The sequence below is a fragment of the Phaethon aethereus genome (genome assembly GCF_964289735.1).
Source record: "Phaethon aethereus genome assembly, chromosome: 4".
Classification (NCBI taxonomy): Eukaryota; Metazoa; Chordata; class Aves; order Phaethontiformes; family Phaethontidae; genus Phaethon; species Phaethon aethereus.
The window spans coordinates 69,247,307-69,272,673 of record NC_138578.1 but is presented as its reverse complement, the minus strand read 5'-3'; the positions used below and the strand labels follow the sequence as shown (position 1 = coordinate 69,272,673).

The 25,367-nt window shown below is 41.1% G+C and overlaps 1 protein-coding gene across 1 annotated transcript in view; it reads right to left on the bottom strand.

Moving 5' to 3' along the window:
• The window catches only part of BOD1L1 (biorientation of chromosomes in cell division 1 like 1), a gene marked incomplete at its 5' end in the record, with an annotated part of 36,921 nt that extends 20,821 nt beyond the window's left edge, over positions 1-16,100 (bottom strand). Inside the window, 11 exons of the mRNA XM_081999349.1 lie at positions 85-4,896; positions 5,155-6,523; positions 7,403-7,478; positions 8,175-8,319; positions 8,675-8,798; positions 9,730-9,899; positions 11,266-11,445; positions 11,901-12,527; positions 13,774-13,964; positions 15,284-15,408; positions 15,900-16,100. Of these exons, the coding sequence (XP_081855475.1) occupies positions 85-4,896; positions 5,155-6,523; positions 7,403-7,478; positions 8,175-8,319; positions 8,675-8,798; positions 9,730-9,899; positions 11,266-11,445; positions 11,901-12,527; positions 13,774-13,964; positions 15,284-15,408; positions 15,900-16,100 (8,020 nt within the window). The remainder of the gene's footprint in view (positions 1-84; positions 4,897-5,154; positions 6,524-7,402; positions 7,479-8,174; positions 8,320-8,674; positions 8,799-9,729; positions 9,900-11,265; positions 11,446-11,900; positions 12,528-13,773; positions 13,965-15,283; positions 15,409-15,899) is intronic.
• Between the last annotated feature and the right edge of the window lie 9,267 nt (positions 16,101-25,367).

Here is a 25,367-nt window from a genome sequence, read left to right as displayed (position 1 = left end):
CAGTATAAGTTATTTCGAACTCTAGTCATGGTAAAATGCATCTATTTGTGACATATTATAAACTGAAGAGGAAAAAAGTCTCACCTGAATTAAAGATGGCGTTACTTTTTTGAAAAGTAACTTCAATTCCAGTAGCATCGATTTTGACCAAGTTCATTTTGTCATCACTGCCATATAGCTCTTCTACATGCAACACAGGGAGGTCGCTTTTTTCTCCTAATTCTGTTTCTATTGTCACTTCACCATGGTTGGTATTTACAGTTACTTCATTTGCAGAAACTAAAGAAAGAGCCTGTGCCCTAGGCAGGGGAGTCCTTATTTCAGAAAAGTCACTTTCTGAAAGCAAGTTTGAGTTAAATTTATAGTTTACGTTCCTTAGAGTTTCATGCCCTATTGCTGCTTCTGAAATCATACAACAGAGTTCTGATGTAACATCCTCACGCAAAACGTCTTCAGCTTGCTCATCATCTTCACTTGCCTCTGAGCAAGGACTTGGACTCACAGCAGTCTCTGTACTAATCTCCACGCACAGGGCTTCATCTACACTCATGAGGTTCACTGAATTTTCATCTGTTGCTGTGATTTCACTGTCTACTGTGGTCTGAGATGCTGCTGATTCTTCCCTCAGGCCACTCTCATGAGTCTCGTTCTCTCTACCAATGACAAGCAAAGAATTACTGCTTTTTTCTGTGCCTGCAGTCGACAGGATGCATTCAATCTGGTTAGCAGTATTAAAAATTTCCTCACTTTTGTCTTTTCCTTCTGTACTCTCAGCAGCAAGTTGACTTTCTTCTATGACTGTAAAGGTGAAGAGACTATCACATTCTTCCATTGTGCTCAGAGTGATCACTGCCCCCTCCTCCTTATCTCCTATACTTGAAGCAGCATGTTGATCGTCACTGTTGGTGGCAACCCTCAGCACAGGAGCTCCACAGTCTCCCATAAAAATCACAGAACCTTTGCTTTTTGCATCTGCATTGAAAGCAGCTAGTCCAAACTGTTCATCTACAGTTGCAGTTGTTTCCACAATCTTACATTCTTCTGAGGCATTTGGAGAGATAATGGCATCTTCATCTCCTTCTGCTACAATGAGCTGACTTTCAGCTTGTGGTGCCGCACTGATAAGGACTATCTCACATTCTTCTGTCATGCTTGTAGTGATCATAGCTGCTTCATATCTTCCTTCTGTTTCTGAAGCAGCAAGTTTGTTTTCATCTTGCATAGCTACACTAGACATAGGAGCTTCAAAACATTCTGCTGTACTTGTAGAGATCATTACAGTTTCATTTTTTGACTCTGTGTCTGACGCACGTTGAATTGCCTCTTCTGTGACTTCACCTGACATTAGTATTACTTGTTCTTCCACAACACTTGTTGAAATCATAGCACACTCATCTTTTTCTTCCTTACTGCTAGCAGTTGGGTTACTTTCATCATCATTGTTATCATCTCCACCTGCACTGGATTCACTAGGCATGGGAACCTCATATATTTCCATATCTATAGAAACCATAGCATTCTCATTTATTTCTTCTGTTTTCACAGCAGGGAGCTGATCCTCATACTCAATAGCCGCACTTGACATAGGAGCCTCAAATTCTTCCACAATACTTGTGGAAATCATAGTGCACTCATCCTTCTCCTGCTTACTGCTAAAAGCATGCACACACTCTGTAAACTCTGTAGCTGTACTGGGCATAGGCACCTCTGTGTCTTCAGTGTCTATTAAGATCAGAGAGCTTTCCCCACTTTCATTTGCTCTTGCAACAGCAAGTGGACCTTCCTCAGCATCCATGGCTGAATGTAAGGGAGCATCACTTTCTTCCACTGTACTGGTAGAGATGATATCACCTTTTAATTTTTCTTCTCTGGCAGCAGGAATAAGAGAATTCTCATCTTCTGTTGGAACTGCACTACTTATAGAGGCATCAAGTTCTCTGCTGCCAAAGGAAGTCATGGCATTCTCATGTTCGTCTTCAGTGTCAGACTGACTCTTATCTTGCACTACCATAGCACTAGTCATGGGACCCTCACATTCCTCAGCATCTAAGGGAATCAAGGTACCTTCACACTTTCCTATATGCACAGTCAAGGCACCCTCATCTGCAGCACTTGCACTGGTTACGCTGCTTTCAACAATGCCTTTCGCATTTTTGCAGTTTGTGCCACAATTAGCTTCTTTCTCTGCACTTGTCATGCTGTCAACACTAAGCTTATTTATATTTGTGCCAGCCACTCCCGACTCAGCTTCCATTTGTTCAGCAACTATGCAGATAATGGAACTTTCACCTTCTTCTGCACCTATGCAAATTAGTGCGTTTTCACTTTCCATTCCTGTACAAGTAGAAGCATGTTCATTTTCTTCATTTCCTCTTCCTGTACTGGTCACAATGCCCTCACCTTCTTCATCCTCTTCTTTTGAGCCTGTACTAGTCACAAAACCTTCATCATCACACGGACCCACGCTGACCGTAGTGATATTGGCTTCTTCCTTTGCCCTTGTACTGTCCATTAGACTTTCACATTTTTCAGCTTCTAAACAAACTGCAAACCCCTCATTGCTGTCTTCTAGCCCTGTGCAGACTACTGAAATTTCAGCATCATCTTCTGGAGTTATGCCTGTGCTGGTCACTGCACTTTCACCATTTACAGTATCCTCAGATTTGTCACCACTAGTTCCAGTTGTGGCACTGTTGTTTGTGACCATTGCAATACATGCACCAGTTACAGTGCTTTCTCCTTGGGCATCTGTACCAGTCACTGAGCAGATGATGAAATTATGACCTCTTTCTTCGGCACCTGTGCAAGTCACTGTACCTTCGTGTTCTTTTACTTGGCCAGCTCTCACACTGCCCCTAAATTCACCTGAACTCTCACCACTTGTCGACCCCTCACCTGTTTCTGTCCCTGCACTAGTTACAGCACCATCACTCTCCACTTCACCTAAGCAGGATACAGAACTTTCAAATTTGCCTGTATCTACACAAGTTGAGGTCTTTCGCTTTTCTTCAGAGCCTGCACTAGTCACAGCATCATCTTTTTCTTCTGCCCCAGCACTGTTCACACTGTCTTCAATCTCTACTCCACTTGCATTGACTGAATCCTTGCCACTTTCTTCTGCATCAACCATGGAACAGTCACCATTTTCTTCTCCTTCTGTACTTGTAAGGAAACTTTCACTTTCTGCTAAACCTTCAGTGACGATACTGCCACCACCTTCTTCAGCTGCTGCAACAGTACACTCGCCAATATCTGCTCCTGTGATGAAACTGCTGCCCTCACTACTTTTCAGCCATATGCCCGTTGTGAAACCTTCATCAGCTTCTATGCTTGTGCAGATTACCGTCACCTCGCTTTCTTCTTCTGAGCAAGTGGTTGTAGCATCACTGTCCTTTCCAGAATGTGATGCACCCTCAGCTCCTTCTTCTCCTGTACTAGTGGCCATTACAGTGCTCTCAATGATCTTTCCTGTGCTAGTTCCTATCACAGTGGCTGCAGTTGTTCGCAGGCTGCTGCTAAACAAACTAAGTTCACTACTTCCTGCACTGGTACCTACAGCATTGCTTTCATTTTTATCTTCCATACCAATCACACCATTCCCTTCTTGCACACTGGCTATAACAGGGCCTCTGCCTGTTTCCTCAGGAACTCTTTCAGGCACTAACACAGAGGAAGATTGTATCATATCATCAATATCATGCACCTCGTTCTTTTCCGTATTATCCATCATTGTGCTTCTTTCTCCCTTTGTGGAAGCAACTGTATTCAAGCACTCTCTCTCTTTTGTTTTTAGAAGTTCTTTTGTTGTTATATCTCCACAATCTTCACCCATGTCAGTCACCAAGCTTTCCTCTTCTATTTTCAACTCACTCCCCTGAGTGCTTTCTAATTTTGCTGCTTTATCATAATCTTCTTGACTAGGTAACCCAGCTGTATTGTCTTCCATTGCCTGTTCATCAGGCTGGGGCACATTGTTATCTTTTCCTATACTCTTTGTCATAGTGGTGTTGTCACCATTGTCTTTCATGACAGAATTTGGCACTGCACTATCTTGTTGTTCCATATATACAACCTGTGCTGCATCATTCTTCAAAATGAAAGTATCTTCAAATAAAGAAGTCCCATCTGAATTATGGCATTCTTTAGACATACTACCCAAGGAATCTGTAAAATCAGAGCTATCCATATCCATGGGCTTTGCATCAGCAGCATCTTCTCTGGAAGAATTAATTGCTAAAGGAACATCATCTGAATTAGAATTTATCACAGTTTTTAAATTCTTTGGTCTTCTGCTATCTTCTGAAGCTTGATCCTTACTGGGAGCATTCAGTAAGATTCTACCACTTGTTTCATACAAAACACTCATTTTATAAGCCTGTTGTTTATTGGGTCCTTGATCCATGGAAGCTTGTTTGGACAAAGTGTCTAAGGCACCAACTTGTTTATCAGGGATATCTTCTTGTTTAACAGTTTTTTCAGCTGCAGGCAGAAACTGCGACTCACAAGCTTCAGGGTCTGCCGAGCTGTGTTTTAATTCCTTATTTGAAATAGAGAGAGATATTTTTTCTTTTGCTGCATACTTGGCATCTGTGGCTTGGAGTGAGTTTTGAAAGTTTTTTTCTTCGATGTTAGATGCTTCCTGTACTTTTGTTTGTTTCAAATAAAGTTCCATCAGCTCTTCCTCACGACCAGAATGCAAGACATCATTATTCATACCTGACTTTTGAGGGGTTGGAAGATGGCTGCTTTCAGTTGTGCTAGTTGATTGCTTTTCCTCTCCAAGTAAATCTTGGTTTGATATATTGCCTTTTCTGTTTTCACAGGATATCTTCTTACTTTGTTTTTTATCCATTGCCACTGTGATGCCCAATACTTTTTCATGCCCACTGTCCATTTCTTTAATATCTTTATCTTCCAATTTGATACTGTCTTCCTTCTTCTTTATGTCCATTTCTTTAATATCTTTATCTTCCAATTTGATACTGTCTTCCTTCTTCTTTATGTCCATTTCTTTAATATCTTTATCTTCCAATTTGATACTGTCTTCCTTCTTCTTTATGTCCATTTCTTTAATATCTTTATCTTCCAATTTGATACTGTCTTCCTTCTTCTTTATGTCCATTTCTTTAATATCTTTATCTTCCAATTTGATACTGTCTTCCTTCTTCTTTATGTCCATTTCTTTAATATCTTTATCTTCCAATTTGATACTGTCTTCCTTCTTCTTTATTTCCTTGTTGCTGTGCTTTAAGTTTTTGCTTTTGTGACCTTCAGCAGAGAACCTTCTTTCTAGTTTGGAATTGCCTAAATCTTTATCCCCTTTATATTTTTCTTTTACAGATCCTCTTTCTCCAGAATGTAACTTAACTCTGTGACTAAAGTCTTTTTGTGATCCCTGAGTTGATTGCATGCCGCTTACAAGCTCAAACTCAGCACCACTCTCCTCAAAAACTTTGTCTTCATTCTTGGATTTGTGTTGCTTATCTGAATCATTCTCTTCCATGCTCTTATCTTTGTCTAGTTTCTGACCAGTCTCTTGTTTTGCTAAATTTTCCTGTAATTCGGTTTCAGACACTTTGAATTGTTTACTATGACCCTTTGACTTAGACTTTAACAAAGTCTTGTCTTCTACAAGGCTCTTTGATCTTCGTCTATCTTTATGAACACCATCTTCTTGTTTCAAATTGCTATCAGAATTAGTTGATTCTATTTCATGTTTATCTTCTGAGTAGCTTTCGCTCCTTCTGTGTGATGCAGAAGCAAGTTGCTTTGAGGCACTTAGGGAATCCTTTTGTGGCCTAGAATCACTCAGGGACCTTTTGGACTTGTATTCTGCTCTTGATTTTTCGGTTGAGAGATGTCTGTCTTTTTTATTTTCCTTACGCAGCAATTCTTCAACTTTTAAGGTTGATTCAGAAATATTTTTTCCATCTTTTCCTGTTACCGATATCTTCCGTTCACTTCGGTGTTTGCTTTTTCTTTCAGACTTGTCCTCTGAGGAAACCTTTATTTGTTGATTATGTTTCTGACCACCATCCTCTCCTTTCAAACTTCTCTCAAATGAATGGACTTCAACATCTTCACTTGATTTGTGAATACTGTCTGCTTTATACTTGTGCTTTAAAGAAAGTTTATCTTCTAAAGCAGTTCTTTCCTTTTCATTTTTGTCTCTGTAAGACTTGGCTTCTTTTTTGGCAGCATTTCTCATATGTTGAATTTCTATGTCACTATCTTTTTTGGGGTGTTTTTCGTTTTTAAATATGGATTTCTGCTTCTGTAGTTCTTCAGTATTGACTTCTGCTCTATCCAGTTGTCTTTTTGGATCCCTTGTTTCACTATCCTGCTGGGCTCCTTCAGCCTGAAGAGAGATGGAGGTTTTTCTTTTATGTTCTTTTTCTGCTTTAGAATCACTTTTGCTTTCCTCAGTTGAATGCACCGATTCTGAGAGTTTTCTAAGCTGTTTAGAGATTTCACTTTTCCCATGATTATGCTTTAATTCTTTGGAAGAATTTTTTTCACAAGTCTACAAAAGAAAGTTTTATATATATTAGCAAATGTTACACAGTTCCTTCAGAATGTGACTGAACAGAATTGTTAAGGGCAAACTCTCCATAAAAACAATACACCAGAGAATACACTTAACATTGAAATAAAAATTCAGCTAAAATATAGTCAGTAAAAAAAATGAAACTTGCCATTTTCATTTCAACTATCTGCCACTGTAGGAAAATCCAAAGAAACAGAAGTTAACAGTAAGCAGTCTGTTCGAACTGCAGTAGCTTTTATTTATGAAGTGATTTTTCTTTCTAAAATTATTTAAATGGATTTAAATGGACAATCAAAATGTCAAGTACTCCATAAGTTACTTTAAACAGCCATTATGCTGTCCCTTTAAAAAAACAACAACACCCAAAGACCCACAAAGGATAAATCTAGACTTCCATTTGAACTTCCACCTACCATTGGTTTTTGTTTTTTTTTTAGTAATGTTGTCAGTAACAACTCTCACCATAAAAATTCTCTTTAGTGTTTGGACTACATTCAGTTTTCTTTTAACTTCCCAGTGAGAAGTTTAAACAGATCAAGCTCCCCAAGTCTTTACATGCAAGACACACTTTGCTCTTTTTTAAAACCCAATGTGCTTCACAAAACAGTCCTTAAACTGTATCTCATGTTCTACTACAACATGCATCAGCACCATAGATTGGATATGCTAGTGGCTATTGGAATTCAGAAAACATTACTATGGCAATGTCAAATCACTAAAACAATTGAAAGAATTATCAGGAAAGAACTAATTCATAAGAACACATGCAATATTATGCAGTTTGGTATGGACATATGAACAAGTACTATTAATTAAAAAGGAAGATCATAAGGTTTATACTTAAGAGACACATACCTCATTTGCCTTTTGCATTTCTTTAGAACCTTCTTCAGATGGCTCATATTTCTTTTTGCAGCCATCTTCAGCATGCCTGAAACAGGTATTTTGACAATTAAAAAAAGAAAACTCAGTATCAGCCTAAAATTAGTTTGTAAACTTTCTGCTTTTAAAGCTGAAGCAGAGCGAGAACTGCACACTAAAAATATTGAAATAGAACATGGTCACACAACTTTTAACTAGCCAATTTGTCCAAGCTTTTTTGTCTTGGAAAATTATGGGTACCAACTTCAAAGATAACCTCTGGACATCAGTGCTTTACAGCAGAGAATATTAGTATGGCAATATTACCATTTTACAGGGACAACTGTAGTACTAAGAGGTCTCCTTGCCCCATATATACCCATATGCAGACAGATACATATACATATCTATGTAGAACATCAATTTAAAGACCAAGCCAAGTTGACCGACTGGCATATTAGATGCACAAACATCTAAAGGCTGTCCACTCTCATGCCTTCATTACTATTCCCATGTCTTTATTACCATTCCTTGCATGAAAAGCCACATAAGGGCTGCTACCACAGTCTGAGCTACAGTATATTTATGCAGCTATAATTTTATTTTCTGCCTGAACTTCATGCTTATTAGTAACAAAATTACATGAGTATTTTAAGAGGAAATTGTCAAAATGGGTAAGGCTAACTGCAAAGTTGAAGAGAAACTTTTCAATATGCAAAAAGGAATATTCAAAACCTCAATTCCTTTCGAGCAAATACATGAATACCTTGAATCTCTTTTTCTTTTTCTGCTCAAGGCTACTTTCTTTTCTAAAAATTTCTGTTCTTTAAGCACATCCTTAATGCTGGTACCAGCAGCTTTTGACTCAAGACTTCTTGATGAAGGTTCTTCTAAGTTCAAGCCACTTTTTCCTAAAATAACACACAAATGGTGAAATACATAAGCATGTTATTATAGTACTTTCAGCTATAAATGAGACTGGAAGCAATACAGAAAGTACTAACATGTAGCAGAGAATACTAGTGTATACAGGTATTCATGTGTTTAAGCAATGTAATGATGTATGAAAGGATACATGAAAGTGAAGACATGGAATTTTGTATTAGTAATTTGCATTATACATTCTTCTGTTACATCACTGCTGAAATGTTGGCTTTTTAAGGGAAATGACTAGAGACCCATTACCAATATTTTGAGCTGAATACTTTTTCCCAGAGAGAGTGAGTGAGAGCAGGGCAGCAGGGGCTAATGTTATACTTCTCATACCTTTAGGATTTTGATTTCCAGTTTTTAGGGATTTTGTTTTTTCTGCAGCCTTCTGTTTACGTTTTTCTTCAAGTCTCTCTCTATTAATTTGTCGTCTTAGGAGTCTCTCTTCTTTTTCTTTGGCCTGGAGATACAAAAACAAGGAAAACAATTAATTTATCATTAGGTCAAAGAGTATTCTTTGAGTACAAATGTATGTCTAAAACCCACAGAAAACAGAACTTGAGCTTAAGGCAAAGTAAAAATAAATAGACATGTCATAAGTACATAGTTATGTGTATATATATATTAAATACATAAATATAAAGAAATATAGTCAAAAGAAAAAGATCTGAAAGAACTGCTGTTCCCTCTTCTGTGTGCTGGTCCTTTTTCCACAGAACACAGTGAACATGCCTAAACCTCTCTTTCCATTTTCAATGGCTGCAGACTTAGTACAAACTACTGGTTTCATGGACAGCAAGAACTACATTTGTAAAGAGATGATGTAATGAAGTAGCCTGCAGTAGTCAACACAAGCTCAAATGACACAAAACCACACTGAAGGCAGGCTGCAGGTAGATACAGGCTACTTTTTCCACGCAAATTGTCTTTATATACAGGAAATCTACTGAAGACCAAGTTTTTCATATGTGCAGCAGTTCTTACTCTCCCTATCAAATTGGTCAGTTGAGAAAGAATCCACCTATTGCTGTGATTCTGTGCAATTGCGTGATTCTGCATGTAATTAATAAATCCTCCGTCAACACCTAAAGACTGTTCATTTTAGAGCCGGGGAAAAAAATGGAAAAGTGTGTCATTGATTTCCATCAGAAGCCTTCAAACTATGACCAGCAGAGTGCTTCCCTGGAGAGCAGATCATGCAATATTGGTGGAAGTCTGAAGGAGGGGCAGTTGTAACACAAGCAAAAAAAAAAAAAAAAAAAAAAAAAAAAGGTGACGTGAGAACAAACAGAAGAGTCCCCCTCACAACCTACCAGCAAGTAAGAAATGGAATTTCTGTGCTGAAAAGTTTAAGGAGCTAGAATGTGAGCAGTAACGAAATCCACACTTACAATGGACTGACGGCGTTGTTCTACAGTTCGTTCATCATCAGAGTCGCTGAAGTATTTGGAGTACAAGAAAGGCTTGCGAACATAAGCATGACGAACAGGCTTGGCTTTCCCATCACTCAGCTCATTAGCATGAGGTTTTGTCTTACTTTGGTTGTTTTTCTCCTCTTCATCTGAAGAAAGGTTAGTGAAGTGTAGAGATATTTTGATAGATTATGGCAGTGCTTTCAACCTAACTTTTGAGGAGGCAAAGCTACTCAAATTGTACTAACAATTACTTCTTCTAAAACATAAGCAATTAAAATTAAACCCTTTATCATCAAAGTATCACTCTATTATGAAAACCTGAAAGGTGTATTCATGTATTTGTAAACACCATTCAGCCAAAAAATTGCAAGATACAAACCCCAGAATAAACTGGGATACAACAATGGGGCTTACTCTCTTACCTGTACTCACGTTGCCTTTTTATGTATAGTACTTAATAGTTAACATTGCATAAGAAGTCAGAATATAATTTCTGCTATGTATTAAATTAAGCTTCTTCCCCACACCAAAAAAATTTGTACAATATTTGAGAACATAAAAACTTACTGAAATACACACACAAAACACATTGTTGTTTATATTTAAGTATTAAGTATTACTCAAGTAAAAATAGATTTACTTCAGTTTTATCAGGATTATTAGAAATAGAGCAAAACCATTTGTGCTCCATACTGTAGAAATTATTTGTATCCCTGAAATACATTTAAGGCTTGTTTTCACTTCACAAATATTTAGTCAGAACTGAACACAATCTGTCATGTTTAAAGGTAACGCCAAAGCCAGAGAATAAGCAAGTAATTCAGTGCTTCTAAATAATATTCTTAGAGCAGAAAAGATAAGCTCACAGCATACTAGAGATAACTCAATACAGAGTGCCTTAGTACCAGAGTATGAAGTGGAAAGTCTTATTAACTGCAAAAGCTGCCTATTTGCAGAAATCGGAATCTGAGGTCTGCTCTAGGCAGGAAGAACACCAAAAAAGATAACCCAGTTGGTGAAAAGATTTGGTGTTTCCAAAGTCTTAAAGCTAGATCCATTCCTGTTCCTTCTACCGTGGCCAGGTAGAATTTGGAAATCCCTGCAATCCTAAAACTCTAAAACAACCTGATCTGCAGAGTCAGCTACAACCACTACCCGGGGGTCACAAACAAAGCACTCCAATGTTATCCCAAATTCATGGCAGAAGGCAGGAAAAAAAACAGCCATAGGAAAGTAACATATCCATCACCATTAAGTGTTTTTGTCACCTATGAAATACTGTAGTACAAATAAGATTCACAATGTTCAGACTATGCCAACCTATTAAAAAAAATTTCAAAGTATGTCCACTACTAGTCTTTCATAATTGCACAAATGCTATCCATTCCACATTCAAATTCTCTCTCATAAACAAATACAATAAAACATACTGCAAAACCTCAACTTTATGATATGATGCACTCAAAACCATTGCATACTCTCTCTTGCTACTTAACAGTCTAATTATTTTACCATCTGATGTGATCTCCCCCTCTTCAGTACTGTCAGAAATTACAGTCTCCTCTTCACTCTCCTCTTCAAAGGAAGAAAGGTCACTGGTATGGACAGAGCTGACAGTGATGTCACTGAGTACATCCATATCTGAATCAACTGATGCATTTTCTTGCAAAGATAAAAAATAGAAAGAAAGGGCTGTAATGCAGCATATTGTATTTGAGAAACTCTTCTTACCAAAACAGTGATTTTGCCACTGAAAACAAAGTTATCTTAAGAACAAAAAAATAGGGAAAAAAAATTTGTAACACCTAAATGAAATGTTATTAAGCTAACTCTGGTTTACTCAAAACAAAAATCACTCTGAGGTACAACGAGAAACTTTAAATGCCGACTGGAATCGCTGATAGAACTTGCCAGAGGAAGGCAGATGACCAATCACATGCTTGAGGAACCAAAGCTCATCTGATTCCTAATGTGAGTACCTCAGTTAATGGACATGAACCAAGACCTAGCTATGGCTAGCTAAGACAAATTTGCCAGAACTAGCAGAGAACCAACACTCCAAATATACTTCTGATTCACCCCCTGAACGTGCTTAAAAACGTGCCCCCATATTCATATTTTAAGGAAGAGCATTGCCCACACCATACCTTCTTTAGTGCTTTCATTTGTTTTATGTTTATTGCTATTTTTTTCTGGAACTAACTGCTTCACTGGTTCCAGCTCTCTTGCTTGCTTTTCTTCTTTTGACTTTGTAGTATCATCACTTTTCTTTGAATGGTCAGACTTCTTGTCCAGTTTTTCCTTCTTTTCTTTTCTTCTTTCACCTTTTTCATTGCTGTCTGGTTTCTTGTCACATTTATCTAATAATTTATTCTTTTGATCTTCACTTTCCTGTTGAATTTCTTTACCTGTATCTTTACTTGTAAAGGTCAAATTATTAGTATCCCTTCCCATTGAATTTTTTATTTCTTCACTTTGGCAGGGAAGCTCATGTAAATCTTCACACTTTGCAAATGTTTCAGCTCCTTCTCCAGAAAGATCACAAATTGCTTTCTCTCTGTCTGGCAAGTCCTCTGCATTTCTCTCTCTATCAGTGCTACCATCCACACTCTGCTGAGATGAGAGTCTTTTTGCAACTTTGTCATTGTTCTTGGGATTTGAGTTCTCTGTTGAAGCCCTGGCAGCACTTGCTTCTTGGTTAAGAGAAGTTATTGTTTCCAAAATGGACATTGCATCACTAGCTACATTGCCACTAGGAGCTGTAGTAGAGACACCTTGAATAGTAAGAAAGAAAATAGTTTTAGTTCATCTCCGTTTCTGTAATTCCATTCAGACAGAATTTTAAGCAAGTGAAAAGAATAATTACTCTATTTAGAATAAGTAAAATTAACTAAAAGGTTTGACTAATTTTGCATCTAGATATTTTGGTGTAAAAAAAAAAAAACCCACAAAAAAAGAACAAGAAGTTGCGTTCCTGCAGTGATTATGATCTGATTACCAGAGATTTATTCTACTCTGTGACATACCGCTGTTCCTGAGATCAGCTAAAGATAAAGCAGGGATTGTCTATGGGAAGTATGTTCGGAACACAGTCCTTGTTCAGCTTTACCATCATCCCAAATGGGATGATGAGTCTGTAGAAGCACAATATAGAATACTGCAGCAGAAAGTCTGTATTTCATACCTCTGGTATCTCCATAAATGACATGGAAAATGGACTCAACATATTGATTATGTAACAACAGGACTATCAGAAATACTTTATCACTTTCCCATCTTCTCAGAAGCAACTCTGAAGGTGGATGAGAAAGGGTTAACTGGACTAGCACTAAGAACTGCAGCTGGCTTGTTAACCCACTTACTTTAAAGGAAGTGGGCCTCACAGGAAAAGGGCAAGGATTTAAATAAAGGGTCTGGTTACAAATAGATGGACTGCTGTGGAGCCTCTTAGGAAGGGAAAGAATAGACAATTACCTGCAGGAGTGTTAGAAGTCAATACCAGGCAACATGAATGAAAATTGTAAAGAAAAAGTGCTGTGTTTATAAACAAACTAAAGATTGGCTGATTTACAGCAGAACTTAAGGTCCTGAGAGGACCTTAGCCATTCAAATATCCCTGCACACAGCAACTGCATTAAGACCGCTAACTGTCTGATAGATAATTTTTTTCCTATCTACCAATGCATTAAAAAAAAAAAAAAGTAAAGTAATTCTTCTCTTACAGCTATGCCTTATCTGATCCTACAATACTTAGAGGGCCGAACCCTGAGACCAGCTTTTTTCCCTATAGGAAGCTGATCCCTTGTAATCTCAAGCAGACGTGTGGTACATGGTGACATCTCTTTTGCCTTCTACCTTTATACATACAGTAAGAAACAAATATTATGGTACACTACCTGGAGCTCAGCTTGTTAATACTGATGTGAACAACTTTGTGCTAGCAGCAAACCTAGGCAATGTCTCCACTCTCTTGAACAATAAATTTTTGTTAATAGACTGCTCAGAGAAATGGTAGAATACCTTGTACTGCAATAGAAGCATCCATCTTCTCCTCACTTGGAGCTGTACTAGGGCCTGCCTCCTCTTTGTGATTCAATGTGGCTAAAAATTCATGGACAGCTTTCTCCACCTGAGGTCTGAATGTGTGGTTGATCTTTGGGTCCACAACCTGAGAAATAATTCTGTCAATTCCAGATTCCAACATTCCAGACCTGGAACAAAGGTACATGAACACTTAATAATAAAAAAGACTTTTCAAGAACATCTTAATGAAATACCCTCATTTAGATGTGACATAAACACTCTTAAGAACCTCCAATGAAGCATTAACATTTTCTGAGCATCACTGCAGCTATGTCTTTAGCCAGTTGCCTGTATTTCAACAGCTCGCTCTATACCTTATGTACCAAGAAAAAAATTGCTAGAGAAACAAAGCAATCCAACTGCATGGAATTAACACAACAAACAAACAGCCTGTTGTTATGTCATTACTGGTTATGCCTACAAACGTCATCTAACTGTAAAAGTGACATTTGCGGAAAAAAATTATGAAGAAGCCTGACATTATCAATTCCCATAGCATAAAACAGATGAATTACAGAAACAACTACTAGACCTGTCACCACCACTCTAAGTTATGTTCTGCCCAACACAGTGTGACACTTCAGAGTTCTGCAGCTTTACAGAACACCTTTAATCTTCAGTAAAATCAAATAAATGGCAACAGACAGCTTGGTATCTATAGGTTCTCTCTAGACCCCTGTAATCTTTTGTGGAACATATTGCCTCGTGTCCTCATTGCTTCTTTAAAAAGAACTAAAAAAGCCCCCAACAACAACTGCTCCCTTCCCCCCAAACAAAACAGCTTCTCAGTAGCAGTTACCAGTGGTACCACCAAACCATAACTGAATCAGTTTGTTCCCAGATCCCCTGCCTGACCCAATTTAGTGCCCAGACTTACACTACTTTGAAGAAATTTCCTAATGTTTCTTACGACTCTCAGTTTTGAGAAGAAAAACTAGCGGAACCCTCATGAAATAATGTAACATCAGATAAATGTTTGACATAATTTTGACATAACAGCAGTTCTGAAAACCTCTACTGTCTAGCTAGATTTACACACAGTTTTTTGTTTTGTGACTTTAGCTTTAGTACTCTGAAGAGCTTAGTTTGTCAAATCCTTTTAAATCTTCCTTAGCTCAAAACTTGATGATATGAGCAATTTTATTAATATCTCCCTTAAAAGAAACAGTAAAGACAGACTTTAGCTGGAGTGCTACATCCTAAGTCAGAAACAATCTTTCCACCCTTGCATCAGCTTGGACCAGACAAAATAATATTTGCAGTCTATTTCTGACTAATGCTGATAGCGAGTTAGTATCTGAAATAATACCATGTTTTAAACACTAAAACCCCTCAAACTTCTTCAGAAGTTTCTTCGAAGAAAGCAGACAATTTACAATTGACTTAGAGCCTCTCTCACCTCCCACAGTACATGAGCATATTCCAACAGAGAAACCCCAGAACTTACTTGAGAACCTGCTGCCTAATGTTATTTCTCAGCTGGTTCTTGTTGAGATGAGGACTCCAGGTATGAGTTGCCAAATGATTAGAAACAAAGTTGTCAACACGCTGTCTCAAATTCTGGTAGGCAGGCTAGAAAGCAACAACAGAGAGGTTGGACTGAAGGGTTTTGATAAGCAGTCATCCTCCCGGCGACCAGTCTGGAAGAGCTGGGAGCCCCGTCGGACCCACCCAGTCCACTGCAGGCGCAGCCGTTCCCTCTCCCTTGCGGCGATCACAGCGTGTTAAACACGTCCGTATCGCTCAAAACACCCCACAAAACCAGGCGCGTTTATATCGCCGGCCAGCCCACGCTCCCCTCCGAAAACAGGGGCTCCAGCTTTGCCCCCGGGGACGCCGCGAAGAGCCCTGCGGCCGCGGGCCGAGCCGGAGCCGAGGCGGCCGCTCCCCACCCCCGAGCGTGGGGCGCGCTCCCCCCGCCATCCGCCGCCACCCCCGGGCCGGGCGCTGCCGCTCTCGGACAGACCCAGCCTGCCCTCGACGTGCCGGAGCCCGAGGAGAGCCACCGGCGAGGCGCCGGGCCCCCCACCGAGGCGCCGGCCGCCGGGCCCACCCGCCCCCACCTTGGTGTCCACGTCGGCCAGGCAGTCGCGGCGGAACTGGTCGAAGAGCCCCTGGCTCTTGAGGTGATTGACGATCATGGAGACCAGCTCGGGCTCGGCCGCGCCGCCCCCCACGGCGGCCCCGGCCCCGGGCAGCGGCGGCGGCTGCTGAGGGGGCGGCGGCGGGGGCGGCGGCGGCGGCGGCTGGGGGTTGCTGGCCATGGGGGCGGCGGGGCGGCGCGGCCTGCGCGGGGCGCAGCTGCCGGCTCTCCCGGCCGGGCCCCGGGACGGGGCTTGTTACCGAGCAGCGGCCGCGGCAGCGCTGACCCCGGAAGCGAAAGGGAACGGAGGGAGGAAGCGGCAGGCGACGGGAAGGGAAGCAGGGACGCCGCCGCCAAGAGCGGCGCCATCGGCGCGAGGCGAGCACTGGCGGAGCCGCGCGCAGGAGCCGCGGGCCCTTTAAGGGGAAGGAGGGGGCGGAGCCGCTCGCGGCCCGCTCCAGTGGGGCCCCGGCCCGGCGGCGGCGGGGGGGAAGGGGAAACCGAAAGGGGGGCGGCTGGTGCGGCCCTCAGCCCCTGCCCGCCTCGCCAGCACCCCCCTCGCCGCGCGGCCGCGGCTGGGCGCTGCGGGCAGCGCAGGGGCGCCCGCTGCCCCGGCCGCCCGCCGCCCGGCGCCGCACCGCCGTCGCACTCCCCGGCGGTGCCCCCGCCGCTCCGCCCCGCGCCCCGCCCCTTCCTGCGCTGGCCGCCATCATGGTGGGGGCAGCGCCGCGCGCTTCCTCCCCGAGGCGCGGGGCGGGGCCGGGCCGCTGCGACGGTTGGAGGCGGGAGGGGGCGGAGGCTCCGGCCGGGGGGGCGGGGCAGGGTGTCGGGACGAGGCCGCGGCCTGTCCGCGGCGGGGGCCAGCGGCAGCAGCGGGATGTGTGAGAGCAGGGCTGTGGGGATGACGGCGGATGCTGTTGCTGGCTGCTAGCGGACACTTCTCCCTCTTCTGCCTCGGGGGTCGCTCCTGCCGTCACCCCAAGCATAACTGCAGGCTTAGGTCTTTACAGGGGGTCTAGTATCGTTTCCTTAGGCTTTCTGGGGCCGTGAGAGGCCTAGGTGAGGCAAGAGGATGATGACATTTACAATACTTGAGTTTAAGCTTGTTTCCTTTAGATTTCAGCTGATCATTCCCAGGCTGAGCTGTTATGAATAAAACAGCACCCCAGAGGCAGTAAGGAAAAAAAATCTGGAAATAGTGAAATTAATTTCATTATATATATATGAAATTACATGTATAGCAGACAATAACTGAGGGACAGTGCTGTCTCACTAGGTATGGTTTGTCTCTCCAGTCTTTCTGCCTAGGTGGCTGAGCTCCTGTCCTAACCAGGATGAATAAGGATGAAAGGAAGTATGAAAATGTACTTAAAAATATAAAGAGTGACTGGCTTACAGCAAAAGAAAAGGGGCTTGATTAACCAGTAGTGTTTTGGTTACACAAATTTTGTGGCATAGTGATTGGAGATCTTGTCCAGCTACAAATGTTAGAAATTGCCCTCTGCAGTAATAATTGAAAATCAATTTGATCGTAAAGGCAAGAGTGTTGGGATTGTTATTGCAGACTTAAAAGCAGGTTAGAAGTGTAAAGCTTGCCCTTAGTTTTCCTACTGTAAACTTCAGTACTCCTGGACTATTTACAGCTCCACAGAAGGAAACAAACCTGGCAAGTATTTAAGAGTATTGTGAGAATTTTATCTCTGGATACCAGATTAATTTAAAAAATCTGGCCTGTACTTGTGTAGTTTTGTGTTTTCTACACAGACGTCTAGAAGGATTAAAGCACTGAAGTTTAAGAGGGATGGGGAATCTCCAGCTTGCACCCTGGTACAGCCCCTACCGGTACATCCAAATGTGTGTCTACTGACTTGGTTACCTCTCAATGAAGAAAAGTTTCTTCACTGCTGACTAAAGATCATGTAGCAGTAAGCAAGAAGGGGCAGAAGTGAAGGGTGTCATTTTAGTAAATGCGTGTACTAATTTTAAAAATAGCGTGTGACTTACTGGGATAGTGAATGAAAATTTCAGACTTTACTGGGAAGTTAACATTTTTGTCGGAAAAGGCACTACAACTTCCTGTTTTGGTTGGTTGGTTTGTTTTGCCCCCTTCCTCCTGCCCCAGCCCTTCCCCCCAGTCAAGGGTGGTACAGAAAAATAGAGAAAAAAATCTTTGACAGCACAAGCAAGATACCTGCCTAACAGAACAGTATAGCATTCCCACACAAGATGTCACAGACAACCTGGAATATCTGTGGCCTTTGTCTCAGACTATATCAGTGAATGCGCTGTGAAGGAAATGTATTAGGCAGCAAGAATCCATTAATGAGATTTGGGAATTTAAGGGCTATCAGAGATCAGTTATGCCCAGTGGTGTGAAAGTATTGCAACAAGCAGTCCATGCTCTAATTGAGTCCACAGCTGAATGTGAAAGACTGTTCTCTGCTCTGAATTTTGTATCATCCCATGTTTCTTGCAACTTGCTGAGTGTTGCAGGCTTGTCGGACATCTTATTTATAAAATAAAATATCTTTACCCTAAATACTGGCAGAAAATTGCTTTTTTGTTGTCTGGGTCCAACTGTACATTGTCATACAGGAAGATGACATAGAAGGCCCTGGAAGCCTCCTGAAAATAAACAAAACATGAATTTGAATTAAACTGAAATCAGACCTTTGTTGTCTGTTTTGAGGATGCTTTGCAGTCTTCTATTAGCTGAGATATAGTTACATGAAGGCTTGTGTCCTAATGAAAAGATACGTTATTTGTTGGTTGCACTATAATCATAGAATCATAGAATGATTTTGGTTGGAAGAGACATTTAAAGATCATCCAATCCAACCTCAAAAATAATGTAGCTATACAAAGGATTATGAATGCATGACTAAATGTTAAGCCATCTTGCTGTTTTCGGTGAGCTCATAAAGGAGCTTACATATTTAAGTGTTATTGTTGCAATTGTTCTAGTGCTGTTCAGTACTTGTAGTTGTTTATTTTGTACTCGGTATTTATCCTTGCAGCTTACTGTAGCTATTACTGTCATTTGGTGTAGTCACTTAGTGACGCCTGATATCCAGTGCTAGTAAAATGTTTTTATTTGTGAGCTAACAGATTGAAAAAGACCTTTAAGATTAAGAGAAACAGTTTGGAGTGAATACAAAGGATTTGAGTTTTTTTCAGTATTTTGTCATTCTGAGTTGAGTAATCTCCTTGTTTACTTTCATAGTCCTAGTTAATTTTCCTAACCTCTGTTTCAGTTATCACTTGAATTTGCACATGCTCCATGTCTTCCCTTACGCTTGGAGCAGTTCTTTTTCTGGACAGTCCTAAGAGTACCCCTCTCCTTAACTTTTGCTTTTTCCATATTCACCTAATTCCTTACATTTTCACTTACATAAAACAGTTGAGTTACATATAGTGTCTCTTTGGCTTATGTCTCACACTACAAATTTTCTGTACATTGAATTATATGTTTTCTAAAGTAATTTGGAATATTTGTAGTGTTAATGTCTGTGATCCCTAATCACAGTATGAGAATCTTCATTTTATCCTCTGGGTTTTGGCTGTGGTGCATTTTACCTTATTTGTAACTTTTAGTGAAATGTTTTTGCTTTAAAAAAAATCACATTACTGTTACTTGTTCATTTTTTAACCTCCTGCAACCTGCAGCTGCTGCTATCAGTATTTACAAACTGGTAATGACAACAGTTGCTTTTGCATTCTCTTTTAGGGAAACAGTCTCATTTTTAAATACTTTTGTCATATTTTTCAAAAAAGTCCCATCAAATTTCTTAATATCTTCTTACTTAATGAAGCAGATAACGGATATCTCTCAGTTGCAGCTGGAGTTCTTAAAGTTCAGGCAACATTTAAATTGCTGAAGAAATACTAAGATACAAGACAAACACAAAGGTGGTACGCGTGATATTGTGAGAACAAAAAGGTTATATGGCTGCAAGAGGAGACTGGACAAGTATGTGAAAGTACAAGAAGTCACGAAATTCAGGGAAAATGCTTCTGGCGCAGAAGGCACCTGCACTGTGTGCTGCTGGGGGCTGGGAGACTACCTCATTCTCTTTCTAGCTCTAGGCTTGCTTTTGGTCTCTGAAGCAGGCAGAGGGCTGTGAGGATGGACAGACCCATTTCGGCCGTTGCTGTTACGGTGGCAAGGCATGCAGCTTGTGATTCAGGTTAACATCTTGTCTCATATTATGGTTGAGTAATTTGGGACATAAATGGAATAATAATGCCACCTCCAAAGCTGAAAATCTGCTCCTAAATAGTAATAAAATAATATGTTGAATTTGGAAGCACTGTTACTGGTAGCAGTGTAAGTGAAAATAAAGCACCTGCAATAGCTCTTTCTTTTTCAGACAGTGTTGCAGAAATCTGATTCTGTGAATGCCTACCACAACCATCAAATCCAGTGGCCAACATCCCCAACTGATTTCATGGGTGTTTGACATGGTTTAGCCCCAGCCGGCAACCAAGCCCCACGCAGCCGCTCACTCACTGCCCCACGGTGGGATGAGGGAGAGAATCAGAAGGGTAAAAGTGAGAAAACTCTTGGTTTGAGATAAAGACAGTTTAATAGGTAAAGCAAAAGCCGCGCACACAAGCAAAGCAAAACCAGGAATCCATTCCCCACTCCCCATGGCCAGGCGGGTGTTCAGCCATCTCCAGGGAGGCAGGGCTGCACCACGCGTAATGGTTTCTTGGGAAGACAGACGCCATCACTCTGAACATCCTCCCTTCCCCCCTTCCTTCTTCATCCCAGCTTTATATACTGAGCATGATGTTATATGGTATGGAATACCCCTGTGGCCAGCCTGGGTCAGCTGTCCTGGCTGTGTCCCCTCCCAGCTCCCCGGGCACCCCCAGCCTGCTCGCTGGCCAGCCAGCACGAGAAGCTGGACTGTCCTTGGCTGCTCAGCAACAGCTCAAAACATCAGCATGTTATCAACATTTTTTCACCTCAGATTCAAAACACAGCCTCACGCTAGCTTCTGTGAAGAAAATTAACTCTATCCCAGCTGAAACCAGGACAGTGTTAATAGAATTAAACTCTCTTGAAGTCAGTTTATACCATAGCTGATAAAAGTGGTAACAGAACTTGGGAGGTTAGCTGATGTTTTCTCTATCTACCAGTAAAACAACCTTTCTGCATCTTGTCCCTTTATCTCAAAAACTTTGTTTATGCAGTGTATGCTGATAATGAATCTAAATTAATGAAGTATCTGAACTCCAGTTTATTGCTGGATTAAGAAGGTAAAAAGAAGGTAAGAGGGTAAAAATCCTTTTCTTTGCATAGGAGTGAAGTACTGATCTGAACAAGTTTGGCTTTGAAAAGAGACACCCTCCCTCGGTGATGAGCTCTGTGTTGCCGAGTTCTGTGCTCTCTTAAAGATGAAGTGTTGCTGGCAGTGCTGAGTTACAGGGCTGAAAAGCTTACTAGGATAATGTTCCTCTTAAATCTCTTCAGTCTTCTACAAACAAGGGTACACAGAAAGGGGAGCTGTTCAGAAGCAATTTGAGTTTTCTAGGCAGAAGTAAAGACTTTTCACCATGGCTGACTGAAATGCCTGAGCTGGTTCTTGGATGGTGAAAGCGCTAAAGCTGCCCAGCACCCGCTAGAGATCTGCCCTGGATGAATTGCTCACTTCTTCTACATATGTGGTAACATGCCTGTGCCTTGCACCATCTGTGTTACCACTACTAACTCCGTTCTCTCAGGCTTATTTTCTTTTGGTGTGTAGCTTATGTATTGTTTATTGTGGTACAATAAAGCCCAGAGCCATCAAGGATGAATTGATTTGTTGTATAAACGTGCGTCTCCCCGGTGCGTATTTCACGTTTGCTTGTCCCTGTGCGTAAGCAGTATATTTTATGTTTGTCTCTAGTTAAAGCAAGTCTCAGATTTCCGATGCTTGCTGATACGGGATTTTTTTCCAAAAAAAGGCAAAATTATTATGCCTAGGAGCAACAGCAATAATCACAATCTACACCCAGTTTTGAAACAGCAGAGAAGTGGTGCCAGCATCGCTGAGGTTTTATGCTTTGTCGATAAAGGTAAATGTGGCTTCATCTGAGCTGCAGCATAAAATGCTGTAATTGCAAGACTAAAATGTAGCCAAGATGCGAACTATACCTTCAGCTGTGATGTCATCAGAGTGATGTCCATATCCTTACATGGCAGTAGTCACGGTGTGTGAAACGCTCTTAGACTTCCAAGGCTGGAGGATATGATTTTATCATCTTTTCTGGAAAAATAAAGAACACTGGGATAAACTGTTTGTTGTTTAATACAGCATGCTTGAAGTGCTCTTTCTGTCTTTATGACCACGTATCTTTCCAGGTGTTTTTATTTGTTCAAGCACCTATATACATCTATATATTTTTTTTCATGTGGCACTGGCAAGTAGGCCCTATGTAAAGATGATGCTTGATGACTTGAGTGTATTATCCAGTGTAATGGCAAATGTGTTTTCAGTCAGTAGGAGGCTGCCTGTCCAAGTGTTTTCTGCAGGCAAGTCTTTGGCAAGCAAAAGACTTGGCAGAAATGAAAACAGTGACTGGACAACGCGTTGTAAAGTGATGAAAGGAAAGCTTTTACTTAAACTAGGCTGTCATGACCTTCTGCTGACACCTCTAGTATTTTTGGTCGCTTTTAAAGAGATTCCTTGAGCAAAACTGAAAGTACTGTGAGATCCCGGTTCTCCCACTGGAGCTGAGCAGGGTGATTGTTGTTGATTCAACAGTGACAGCACGTGGTAGGTAGGTAGCTCCTGGAGGTGGCTAGTCAAATAGATACACTGAAGTGCTCTTTGAAAATACAAAGGTTTTCATGTTCAGTAATTAATATTTTTGGTTGTATTTGCTGGGAAGATTAACTGGTTAAAGTTTGAAAAAACCCCAGTTAATCTCGCTTTTAAACAAACTGCATTTTCTAATACTTTTTCATTGATGTGCAGAGAAATGAACTCATCTTTATTTATCTAGCTTTTACATACAGAAGTAATTTAAAGTTACACTTACAAATGTATCTGAAAGCTTACCTGAAAGGTTAGGATTATTTTTTCCAGTTTCAGAACTTCAATGTGATACCCTGTGTGCAGATGATGCTTTTAAAGTACATTATTTTGAAGGCACAACTACACCTCTTTTCCATTTGTTCTCATTTTACGTCTCTGTGAAGGCCAAAGAATGAGTTCCTGGATCCCCAAGTTTTGCGAGACGATGAGTAGAGCCTGCTTAGCCGGTGACATTTGAGAGCAACAAAAATTACTGTCACAAATCGCTTTAATCCGCAGACTTCCTTGATTTTTTTTTTTTCTGTAACCAGAAAGAAATCTTCAGTGGCAAATGGAGCCTTGACCTGCCCGTGAGAGGAAAGCCCATCCGTGTGGCCACGGCTCTTTGTGCTGCACTCTTCCATGGTAAAGAGGGAAGGGAGAGAGGCACTAAAGCTTTCTTACCTCTTCACAAACAATCAATGACTAATTAATGCAATATGGTTGCGATTATTATTGGCATCTAAGGGTTTGGACATGTAATTCCTGCTAAGGTGATTGATGATCTCAGCATATCTTTTTTTTTTTTTTTTTTTTTTTTTTTTTTTTTGAAATGTAGGTTCCTGCCTGCTGGAGAAATACCACTTTATTTCTCCGTTCAGATGAAAAATGTTAGAATGAATGACTGTGCTCCCTTTAATAGACTTTTTACTTTGCTGTTTGTTTTTGACTGGAAAATACATGTTTTTGCTATTTGTGTACAGGGAGGCAGAGGAAAACTTAATGGAGGCTTGTTCTCCAGAGAGAGCACAAGAGATTATACACTCTTTCACTTTTGCCTATGTGTAATTTTAATGGTAAGGTAAAATGGTACAGCTTAAACATGAAAGCAGAGTGAGTGGATACACAACAGCACGACACCTTTTATATCAGCATTCTTTGCTGACGGCAGCAAGGTGAAATCAAGGTGGAGGCATTGCTTAAATGGGATGCATGAAGCCTAAAGTAGAGCTGATGGACTGAATTTTGCTTTAATTTATACCTAGTGTAGTTCCATTGAAGTCAGCAGGGAAATGGATCAAAGCAGGACTTTGCTGCTAAATAATAGGGTGCTCGAAATTGCTCATGCCATCATTTTTGCAACCTCGGTTGTAATCCTCAGGTAAAAATTAGAGTTATTGTATGTAGTACAGAAATAGTATTTTCCATGGAAAATTTTGAAAATGTTGTTTAGGAAAATAAAATTTAAAAAAAGGAACAAAAAATAATTTAGTCTTTTGACTTGTTCTTTTGTGTTGAGGGTGCCACATGTTCAGAGGAAAAGGGATGCTGAGTCACCTTCCAACAACGTTCTTTTAGGACAGGCGGGGTGGAGGGAGAGAGCAAGACAGGTCATTCTGTTGTTGCTGACCTACTTTCCGTGCTTGGTTCCCCATACCACTGGGCAATTAAGAGAACTCTGAAGGCATCGGTAAGGCGGGAGTGTGCAGAGGAAGGGCTGGAATGAAGGAGGCGTAGGTGGAACACACCACCCTGCTGGGTCCGGCTGTGGGCCAAGGCTGTGGGTTGGGTGCAGTCGAGGGTGTTCCCCCGTTCCCAGTCCATTGCAGATCCCACCGGATACCCCAGCAGCACGCCTGGGACCCTTGCCTGACTCTTTGTCAAGCAGGGAAAGAGGGGGAGCGTGTTGCACACCCTGAAGCTGGTCCCACTGTAAATCCAGGTGGATTTCCCACCCACCCAGAGGGGTACCCAAAACTATTGCACTTCAAAGCCAAGGGCAGCCCTCAGGACTCGTTCGGAAGAAGATGGGACATGAGGGGAAAAAAATCTTCAGTGACATAGCAGAAATAATACTGCTTGTTCAAAATCTTTCCTCCTCACCTATTGATTTGCACAAAGATAATAGGATTTTAATGTCTTTAAGATTCATGCTTTTCTGCCAGATTTCATCAAAATTGGCCAACCGTTTCAAAGGTTATGGGGCAGAGGTTGGAGAAAGACTGACAAATAGCAAAATAATTGTTTCCTGGGGAAAAAAAAAGAATAGAAGCCTGGATCCGCTAGGATATATTGTGTATGGAGATAACCAGCTCTGAATCTATTCAGAGATGAGCTGCTTTCTGAATAGGAACTGATGTAGGAGTCAGACAAGGGTGCACCCACTTAGTCATGCTGGGGAGTGTGAGAAATGCAAGGTTTTCTCTTTAATTCGTTTAACTGGAGGAAAATGGAAAGTCGGGGAAAAGTATTAACAGTATTGTCAATGCCACTCCCAAACATTCAAGCATCCTGAGTTTAATCCTACAGTAGGAAGAGAGCATTTTTAAATGTGTATGAGAGTAAGAAATCTGAATGCATTGGTATTTTTAGCTTTTATTTGCTCCTAGCAAGGTTTGAAACCTTCCTGAAATGGAGAAGGTGATGTTTGCTCCAGCAAT